Source organism: Cyrtonyx montezumae, unplaced genomic scaffold (genome assembly GCF_038088225.1).
Source record: "Cyrtonyx montezumae isolate F1298 unplaced genomic scaffold, pur_monq_1.0 scaffold_21, whole genome shotgun sequence".
In the NCBI taxonomy this organism is placed as follows: Eukaryota; Metazoa; Chordata; class Aves; order Galliformes; family Odontophoridae; genus Cyrtonyx; species Cyrtonyx montezumae.
This window is the reverse complement of record NW_027071948.1, coordinates 3,897,041-3,907,615: the sequence shown is the minus strand read 5'-3', so window position 1 is coordinate 3,907,615 and position 10,575 is coordinate 3,897,041. Positions and strand designations below refer to the sequence as shown.

The 10,575-nt window shown below is 48.5% G+C and overlaps 1 protein-coding gene across 2 annotated transcripts; it reads left to right on the top strand.

The window, feature by feature from the left end:
• The first annotated feature begins 306 nt into the window (after positions 1-306).
• On the top strand, positions 307-9,345 carry CORT (cortistatin). 2 transcript variants are annotated; one of them, XM_065738048.1, is made up of 3 exons: positions 307-1,992; positions 5,449-5,787; positions 9,038-9,345. In XM_065738048.1, the coding sequence occupies exons 2-3, from the start codon at positions 5,686-5,688 to the stop codon at positions 9,239-9,241; spliced, it is 306 nt and encodes a 101-aa protein (XP_065594120.1). In that variant the 5' UTR covers positions 307-1,992; positions 5,449-5,685; the 3' UTR covers positions 9,242-9,345. The 2 variants fall into 2 exon arrangements, with proteins under 2 accessions (XP_065594120.1, XP_065594121.1); XM_065738049.1 differs by lacking the exon at positions 307-1,992 and having other exon boundaries at positions 5,171-5,787.
• Positions 9,346-10,575: the final 1,230 nt, after the last annotated feature.

Genomic DNA, 10,575 nt, shown 5'->3' with positions numbered 1-10,575 from the left:
GCTGCCAACTAGTCACAGGTTCAAGCCTTTCACCCACCCTCGGTGAGTACAATGCCCCGGAGCAAAAGAGCTCCCTCCAGCCTGTTCCTGGCTTCCACACAGCTTCTCCCTGCTGTTTCTCTGAGCTCTCTAGAAAGTTTTAAGTTTGGTGAGTGGGCAGTGGTGAGAAAAGGAAGATGAGGCTGTTTGCTGTCCACGTTGCACGTGCTCTGCATAGATAAGGTCAGGTAAACAATTTGAGTAACTTTAAATCAATATGCTTTACAGGCAGTTACTTCAGTGCCTTGTGATAGCAGACACCTCAGTGCTTGAATGAAGCACGCCTTAACAGTGCAGTAAGAGAGGGAACGTGAATTTTTGCTTCTGCAGCTGGTTCTGTCTGAGCAGCTTTGAGCAATTTAGGACTCTTCAAATCCTTTGCTAATGTGTTAAGCACTGCCACGAGGTCTGCATGCCATGTCACTGCTCGAGCAGCATTTGTTGTGGCAGTCTCCTGTCAGGTAATGGTGTCTGCAGGTGATTATCCCTTCTGTGGGTGTAACAAGGTGTGAGCTGTTATGCTGCAGGATGCTGAGGCACAAGGATGCCAGGGATTAAAAAGAGACTGGCAAAGTGGGATATGCCTAACAGGAGAAAACTAATGGGATTTCCAACACAATTGAGCACGAATGCTTGAAAGCTGGCTTTGTAGTTTCTCCAGTTGGGCAACTGAAAAGCTTGAGGAACTTTTCTGGAGTTTTAGCTGGCTTTTGCCTGAGGCCAGTCAGGCATGGCTGTTCGTAAGCAAAGAGCCACGAAAATGCTGTTTGTCCAGGCATGCTGCAGTCCTGTTCCAGTACCTCCTTAAGCTGGGAGCTGTGTGAGCAGGGACAGGCTTTGTCCCATGAACCACATGTTGCAATATCACTCAGAGCAGGTGGAGTCAGATGAGGTAACAGCCTGATGGGCTTCAGCACATCAGTTGCTTAAGCCTCTTGGCGCCTTTTGAACCACCAGGCTCCCTGCTCTGTGCTTCACTTATGAAACTAACTCAATTTTTCAGAGTTTGGAAAAGAGCTTAAAAAACTAAGAGAAATCTCTTGCCTATATCTCTTGAGCCCTTTCAGACAGTTAATTGGTATGAGTGTCTTATTCATCCTGAGTTAATGTTATCAAGGCCTGGCTGAATTATTGATGGAGCTTGGCTGGAGCAAGAGATTGCTGAAGTAGGAATGACAATTCATCTTGCATCAGAGAACAGCAGTCTCAATGAGCAAACAGTCAAAGAAGAAAAAAGGTAATATATGCCACCAAGTTCAGGGCGAGGGCAGTTTCTCTGATAAAATGGTAGGGGGGGAAAGGGGAAAGCTTGGACAAAAGCATGAAAAAGCAGCTCCGGTCTAGACAAAGTCAGATAAAATGTCATTAGAAAGTAAGATGAGAAATGTAATTACATATGGAGAAGTCCAGGTGAAGCTCTTTCCTGGTTGTGTGTAGGATGGAGTTAAATGCTTTTAAATATGCAGAAGGTGGGGAATTAGGGCCAGGGGATCTCGATCATAGAACATGTGCAGCAGATGAAGGCAGGAGGTCACTATGAGCGTGAAGGATCTCAGTGACAGGCTGTTGCTGATGGGCAGCTCCGTGGCTTGCAGCCTGCACAGCCGCACTTGGAACATGGAGGGGGCTGCCCTCTCCTTGGTACTGAACACCGCTGACAGGGAATGTGCTTAAGCAAGCTGATCCTGCTTGCCAGCAACAAGGGCAAGGTGATGTATGTGATGACCTTAGTGTGTGTTTCCCCCTTCAGCTGCAGCAGGGGAGGAATTAACCAGACCCTCACCCCACGTGGAGTGCGGCAGTTCCGTGTCGGGCTCTCCCAGCTGCGGTCCCTCTGCGGTGCTGGCAGCTCTCAGCCCTGTGCTAACGTCAGTGCCCAGCTGTTTCTGCCTGAATTCCCACAAGGCACAGAGCATATGTGCAGTCCCTCAGGAATCCCTCGCCACCGATGGGGTGAGTGTGGTGTAACAGAGGTCAGTTTGTGTGAGGCTGTAGTTATCCCACGCATCCTTAGGCTGCTCTGCAGCCCGACGTGTCTCCTGCTTGGAGCTCAGCAAAGCACTTTCAGTGGAGAACTGAAGTATTTTGAAGTAGGTGTTTCATAGCAAGTAGTTGGTTTTTTTGAAGAGGATTTTGAGTGGCAAACCTGAAGTGTTTTAACTTTACGTTGCACACTGAAATAAAAGGTTTTGAGCATACCACTGAAGCAGTGTGCCTGCCCTCCTGCAGTCCTGGTGAGGTCGATGGACAGAAAAGGCAGCACAGCTCCTCTGGCTCTGCCTCCCCAGAGAGCTGTAACAGGCTTGTAGTCATGTGTGCTCTGACAGCAGCATCCCTGCGGTATTCCCCTCCTCCTCCCTGCACCTGCTCTGCAGCTCTTATCAGAGATGAGCGGGAGCTGTAGGCTCCAGCCCACGCTCTTGGGTTTGTTAGATTAGAGCCAATGAAAGCCATAGCTGACACAGCCACCCGAATGCTTTGTGGAGTCCTTTGGGGACTGCACTGCAAGGGAATACTGCGAGCCTGGCCTGATAAATGAGCTGTGATTTCAGGCCCATGGACAAATTGGTTTCCCCTTCCAGGAAGGCTCACAACTGTCAGATGAGCGCTGCTTTATTTATTGCGTTGTCCTTTGCAACTTGAGGGCAAGCAGAAAGGCTTCCAGTGACATGAAAGCAGAGCTATTGCAACCCTTCCTTCAGCTGCATTTGAGTATCCACCTTTGGGAACCTGAGTGCTCTGGAAACCTGATGCAATTCTGCAGCGTGCTTCAAAAAAGTCTGATGGTCCAAATTCAGACCAGGCAACACATGGGTAGAAGACAGCAAATATCCAAGCCACAAAGGAAAGCAATAAGAGATGATCTAATTCCTTAATGTGGCATTTGGTGCCAGACATTGTGTTCCCTTTTGTATTCCAGTAATGCCTTTGCTGCTGTACAGATGTACTGACAAGAGGGAACGAACTCCTTCGAAGACAAAACCTCCTCTGCACATTACTTGGTCACCATTTATCACAAAAAGGTGGTGGTTGTCATAACTGTGTAAGCATATTCTGTGAGCTTTGGTGCCTACCCAGGCCTTTTCAAGCCACCTTCTATGCTGAATTTCCATCTGGATCATCATGTACCAGGCTGTGGTGGGCATGTTCACAGGCATGCTGATTTCAGAGAGATCTGCCCTCGTTGCAGGGTGTTAGCAACCCACTCATATCATGCACACTTCCAAACAGAAGAGTATCAATGAGAATCAATGAAGGACTTATAAATGAGTGAGTCAGGTAACTGAGGGAGATAAGGTGTCAAGAGGATGTCAATGGAAGGCCTTAAACCTTAACCTTAAGCTTCTTGATTGTAGAGATGTGGTGCCAGCTGTGGACCTGCTTTGATGTGTGCCTGTCCAGGGTAGAAGTGCAGGTTTTGTCTGCACTCCAAAAGCCAACCCCACGAGGAGATGCTGATCATTTTATTATTGCCCCTTTATCCCAGGGCAGACTTGCTGGTCACTGTTTGCATCCCAGAAGACCTCAAGCTGATTTGCTCTGGGTCAGCACATCATCCCTTTTCAGAGGGAAAATACTGTCATACTCATGACCTAATTCGCTCAATGAGGCAATATAAAAAAACAACCCGTTCTGAAGGCAAAGCTGTATACAGAACCACATTTATTAGAACAAGCAGTTTGGTTAGACAGCCCCCAGCATGGAGACCTGGTTGCACTGCTTTTATTGTCTGTGTAGCTTTTGGGCTGCTTAGCCCATGAGGTTTAGTCCTGCCTTGTAAGCAGCAGTGTGGGATTCACCTTCTGCCTGCCTGTCAGCCCAGCCACGTCTCACACAGGTACATGCCCTTCGTTCCTCTTGAGCAACCAAGCGTGATTTCTCCATTTGCTGTTCTCCCATCTTTCCTCTCCCAGAGCACATTGGCTGCGGGTCATTTCGCAGGTCCCCGTGATTGGTTTTACCCACTGGAGCCTGCTCCTTTGCTGCTCTCTGTCTCGAGCCCCAGACAGGCTGAGAAGTGTTTGACAGAATCCATTACGAAGGGTAATACGAAGGTTGTGATAAACTAGTGAGATGAGTTTGAGAGGAAATGGGTAATGTTTCATCTGAAACTGGTGCATGGAAGCTCCTCGTGAGGAGGGATGAGAAGCAACAGAGTTACAGTTTTCTCAGGAAAATTCATTTCTAGAAATTGCTGGCTCATTAAATCCCCACGAGTCCCTATCATTTAGAAAAAAACTTTTTTCCTCTTTGTAACTTTCAGTGAGGGGATCCAGTACTCCTTTTCAAAAATGCGTGGATGAGATGGCATCTTCTCTATGAGGAGCACCCAGGTTGGTGGTGTTGGCATTAGGAGCTGCACTGTTTGCAGGCTGAGCTCCATCATGCTCTGTCCAAGAACCCTGACAGTGATGCGTGGGGCAAGCGGGGAACAGGTCTTTCTGCCTTATTTTGTTCAGTCACAGCAACCTTTTGGGTAAGTCACTTCACTGTGCTTTTGTATGTGCTAAACTAGGATAACAGTTCACCTTTTGACTGTTGGGGTTGGTTCTGAATGGAGCTCACCCCCAGGCAAGTCCTTCTGGGGATCCTTAGCTCTGTCATTACATCTCAATGGAACAAGACATTGGATGCCACCCTACATGACAGGGGCAAAGGAAAGCAGGCAGCAGTGCTGAAATAGCACCTTCTGCTGGCCCCCAGACCGGTCTCATTCTGGGATCTCATTCTGTGGAAACAGAGCATTCTTTGCTACCAACCATAGACAAAATAAGGTCAGGATGCATGCCAGGCAGCCTGCAGTCAGTGTCACCACATCACAGGCTTCTTCCTGAAGTCCCACTGCATAGAACAGCTCCAGTGATGATCAGTTGTTCAGTAATTTGTTTTCCCTTTAATAGGCTTAAACCCAGCATCTCCAAGTCAGGATTCACTGTGTTGATCCATACTTTTGGGATTGGTTCAAGATGCATTGAAACAATACTAAAAACAAAAACCCAGTAACCACCAACTGGCTTCATTGTAGCTGTAACTACATTTGTGAGGGGTGATGTTATTGCATAGCTACAACCTGTGTCCTCACTTTACCATAAAGGGAAAGCCAGGCATCCTGGCATTCCACAGTGAGATGTATCACAGCTTGCAGAGCTCCTTGAGTCCAGAGATGTTTAGATGCAATGGCTGAGGGTCTAAGCTGCTCGTATCTAGTACTGCTGGCCAAAAACGTTACCTTCTGAGTCACCCAGCATTGGCCAGAGGTTGGTGCAAGCACAGTGGCCTGTTCTAGCCAACCTTATGTTCCCAAGCAGAATTTAGCTAACTAGAAGAGGCACAGTCGTTTCCTACAATTACTGGGGGTGAAGAAACAGCACTCTATTGGAGAATCCCAAACCCTCACTTTCTCTGCAGGTCTGGCTCATGGAAAGCCCAGAGGCACTGAAGTATCCCACTCAAGCAGCCAAGTGTTAACAACCTCTCCAAAGTCTAATTTGCCTTTGATATAGACTTAATTGTTTGCGTCACCCACTGGGCTAGGGGGAGGGCTATAAAAGGGGCTGCAGCCATTGTCTGAGGCAGAAGAGAGCCCAGAAACAGCTCCCTCTCCCAGTCTTCCTAATTCAGCACAGTAGTCTCAGCCTGTGCATCATGCAGCTGGTGGCCAGCCTGGTGTCTGTTCTGCTGCTGGTGTGGAGCGTGAGAGCCACTGCGCTGCCTGGAGAAGAGAGACTCGCATTACAGAACAGTAGGGTGAGTATAATGCACCCTGTGCAGGAGCTGGGTGGGATGGGAGCATGCAGAAGCAGGCTGAAGTTGCCAGGGGAGGAATAAAAAGAGCACCTGGGTTTTACCTGATGCAAACACTTCTACCTCTGTGTGTTCCAATACAGTACAGCTTCATGCACTGCTGAAGCAGGGGCTATTACTACAGCTTATTAGCCCGTTTATTTCGGAAAGGTACCACAGCAGACTCCAGAGGACTGCAAAAGTGAAGTCTGAGCTAAGCAAAAACTGGCAAAGAAAACGGAGTGGACTGGAGGGGGGAGAGGGAGAAAATAAGATTGCTGAAGGAGTACAGCATGAGAGAATGAAGCAGAGTACAAGGGAGGGAGAGAAAAGATACATAATTGGTAAAATGATCAAGGGAGATGATATTTTAAATAGGACTCCTGGGAAGGACAAATGTTTAAAAGATGGGTTCAGTAAGAAAGTAACAGAGGAATAATAAATGAAGTAATTATATCAGAATAAAATTGCTTTTTCCTGAGTAGTATTCACAAGGGGAGTTATACCGACATAGTTCTGCTAGAATAATTACACTCTGAACCAGCACGGGCTCTATGCAGTGGCAGAACTTATTATAGCAATATAATTATCCTACCAACTGGCAAAACTCTAATGTTATAATAGCTACAGCACTATAATAACTTTTTTTTTTTTTTTTTTTTTTGCTGGACTATTTCCCTGAGAGGCCAAAGAGGTAGGAAGCAATAGCATAACATAATCACAGGCAAGTGCTCTGTGCTGCCTGCCCTTGCCCCGTGGTTTTCTCACCTGTTTGTTCCTCGCCATCCCCAGGGTTCCTCTGAGCTGAGTTCGGTCACACAGAGCTGTGCTGCTCCAGTTCACAGCTGTATCTGTAGTGCTGCTGTTATTTCAGTTCTGGACAGGAGCTACACAGACAAGTGAAGGATTCCAGTGTTGGTTCAAAGGCACTGACTTCTTTGTGCACACCCATATCATTCTTTCTGTCTCAGTGCTGGCTCCAGCTCATCCATCAGTGTCTTGCTGCTTTAAGTGTTCTCACATCCCATTAACAGCAGAACTGGCTGTGAGAAACACACTGTGAGGTGCTAGGAATGGCTTTCTGCTGGAGATCAGGGCTTCTGCAGCTGCCTGAGATTAACCCTTCTGGGGAGAGCTCTGAACTTTCAGCTGCACATTCTCACAGTGGCAAATCCAGCACTTAAAAAGTGAACTCTTATCTGGTGGAAATGTTAGCTGCTGGGGGAAAATGAAACAAGTTGCATAGAATAGATCATTAAGGCTCTGGTAAAAATGCCTTCAAGTATTATGAATTTTCTACACAGTTTCTTCCAAAATAATGATTCCAATATCTGTCAAAATAGAATTACTCTCCACAGAGTAGTCTACAAACTAAAAAAATTGTTAGATGCTGATGAAGTGATATCTACTCAGACAAATTGTTTATACATGGAATTTCTTCATATTTAGACTACCATGAAATGCAAAACAGAGCAAAAGAAAGATGTCCACGTACTGATGTGCTGTAGTGGAAGTAGTGCAGGGAGCTGAGCATCAACCCAAAGGGGTACCACGACCCACCAGTGCTCAAATCTGCTTCCAAAGAGTCTTTGTCTCAGGGAACTCAGGAACGGCTATAAACAGAAATGTTAGCAATGGATTAGTGAAGGGGAAGAGCTGCCTCATGTCACTGACAACCACAGCTGATCATGCATAAGGAACAATCCTCTGGCAGCAGGCTGAGCTCTGCCTTCCCACCTCTGAGTTTGGAGCAGTTCATCTCCTGAGATTTTAGTATAGCTATTTCATTTCTCTTCACTAAGGAGCTGAATCCTTAGCAGATGGCTCTTAACATCACAGGGCTGTGGCTCTGCTTGGAGCAGGCTAGCTTAAAACATAGCACTTACAGCAAGGAAAGCAGCTTAGGAGGAGGAGATGAGCCAGGAAATGCTCTTCACTGAGTTCCCAAGTCTGAGTCCACCTCCCTGAGGCTTGAGATACTTCTGTACCTTCCGTGCAGGACTAGGAGTCAGAGTGGACACAAACTGACTTTTATCTGTTCTTTTACTTCAAGCATAGCATCTAATTTCCCTTTGAGTGGAAAAATGTACAGTAATTGGAGCTAAGAAATTCTTCAGAAAAATCCATAAGCGTTCTGTCAAGGGAACTCAGTATAACTGCTTCTGCCTTCGTTTATCTATCATTTGAACTGTTCACCTTGGCGAATGTGGCTGCTGACAGCCAACGCCTAACTACAACATTCCAGCAATAAGGATGGCATTTGTGAGAAGCACTGTCCAAATCCACTTCCAAGATTCTCATCTGCATGGCAAGCAGCATCTGTTCCTGTCAGGCCATCTCTCCCACCTTACTCAGTGCATTCTGTTTCTGCTAAAGGGTCACAGGGGCCAGGAATGCTCAAGCAAGAGGGAATTCCTCAGGTTTCCTTGATGTGTAGCAGAGAAACAACATAGCTCACAGCTGTTTTTACACTAAGAGTGGTGTGGCACTGCACAGGCTGCCCAGGGAGGTGGTGGTGCCCCATCCCTGCAGACACTCGAGCTCAGGCTGGAGGGGCTCTGAGCACTGATGGAGCTGTGGGTGTCCCTGCTTAGTGCAGGAGAGTTGGACCATGTAGCCTTTACAGGTCCCTCCCAACTCAAAATTTTTCTGTGATTCTTGATCCTGATGGAAATCCCTTAAGCTCCAGACCACAGACTGCTCTCTTCCCTAGGCTTGTATGGCAAAGGGATGGAGCAGTACACCATCTTTTCTCCTGCTTTCCCCCAGGGTCAGGCCACTGCAATACAGAAATACAAACTGCCCATCTCTTCTGATTAAGTTTGTTTCACTTCTGATTAAGCTTTGTTTCAGTTGTTCAGAGCGCCTCTCCTCACTCTAACCGGACCCTCTCCTCTGTTACATTGAATTCCCAGCATTTTACGGTAGGCTGTGGCCCAGTGTGCTTAGTTTAATATTGCCCTGTACCTCATGCCTTTACTCCGGCCTTCCCAAGGTGGACATTGGGCAGCCAGGATGATGAAAACAGCTTGGCATTCACTGTGATTTAATTAGTGCAGGCAGCGAGGGACTTCACTAATTTGTTCTTGGCCCTTTCTGTTACAACAATGCAGTATGCTTCCCCTTGTTCTGTTGGCTGAGCTGGACGAAGCTGAGGATGATGGTGGGGAGGGGCTGCCTGGCGGCTGTCACCATCCCTGCTCTCTGCCCACAGGAGCAGACCAAGCTGCGCAGAGACGCCCTGCTGAAGATGCTGGCAGGGCTCCTGGAGAACGCAGACATGGCCTCCCCGGACCTGGAAGAGGAAGGCAAGCTGGAGGAGGAGCGGGCAGCACTGGGGCGGCTGGCCCAGCTCTCACAGCGGGACCGCAAGGCGCCCTGTAAAAACTTCTTCTGGAAAACCTTCACCTCCTGCTAGTGCCGCCCTGCCGGGCTGCTCGCCTGCCTGTCAACACACACCCTGTCCCCTCAGCTCCTTCCCTGTCCTCCTGCACACCTGAGAATAAAGCATGGTGCCTCGGGGACTCGTGTCTGCCTCTCTGCGTGGCCCGAGGCCTCGCCTCGTGGGTGGGTGGGCGGGGCTGTGGGGCGGCGGCCATCTTGTGCGGCGGCCATTTTGGAAGAGGGCTTTGTAGCTGTGAGGGAGCCCATGGGGGAGCAGAGGGTCTCTTTCCTCAATCCGTGGGGCCTCAGCAGCTCCTTCTGCAACCTGAGCGTCCAGGTGGGTGTGTGCAGCCCTGCTTGTGCAGCAGAGGGGTTTGGGCCTGGAGGGGAGAGCCCTCCTTCCGTTCCTTGCGCCTTTGCCCATGGAGCCTCTGGCTGCAGGGATGTGGAGGGGATGGCTGGGGGACCTGGCCCCGCCCCGCCCCGCCCTCGCTCTGGCACCGCGTTATTTCCAGAGCAGCTCTCTGGATGCTCGTTGTATGTCTGGAGGAAAGTGGCCCCAATTCAGGCTCAGCCCTGCTTCTCGGTATCCCAACCACTTGTTTTAAAAACCCCATGGAGCTCCTGATGTCTTCTGCTTCTCTCCTTGTGTGTCCTTTGCTGTCCACAGAGCAGTGAGTTCTGCTGCTTTGTTAACGTTGGCTTGCTGAGGATCGGTCTGAACCTCAGTTTTAGAATTGAAAGGCATGGTGAGATCTGGAGTGTCGACATGTTGAAGTCTAGCACAGGTATTTACTTACAGGAGGCAGCTGAGGCCTTGGTCTTGCTTGTGCGCTTAGGTCTGACTTGTGGGGACACCTCTGGAAAGCAGATTCACCGTTTGCTTTAATTTTGAGGTCACGCAAAGCAGCAGGCTCCAGCTGCAAGTTACAGAGCTTGTCTGCAGGGCCTGGGTGGCCACAGCTAGAAGAAGCTGTTAGCCCTGGCTTGGTTTTGAGCCATCACATCTTGTTTATGGATGGCAGTGAGCATGAGGCCTCTTGTCTGAGCAGCAGCATTATGGGTTAATCAGCAGCCAACCTGTCTTCTTGCAGTTGAAATAACACTTCCAGCTCCCCTGTTCCTCCTGAGTAATTAACAGTGCAGTGCTCTGCACCCAGGTAGGCTGGCTTGCCTCTGCCACTTTGTTCTGTGTCAGGCTGCATTTTCACTGCCTTGTTTGCCATCAAAATTTCTAGCTGTGTCTGGCTTACAGAAGAGGCTAGAGCCCCGTGGCTTTTTTTATTTTTCATTCCATAATGAAAAATAAGATCCTTGCTGGGGGAACTCAGTGACTCAGTGTATGGGTAATGGGATATGGAGCTTTCC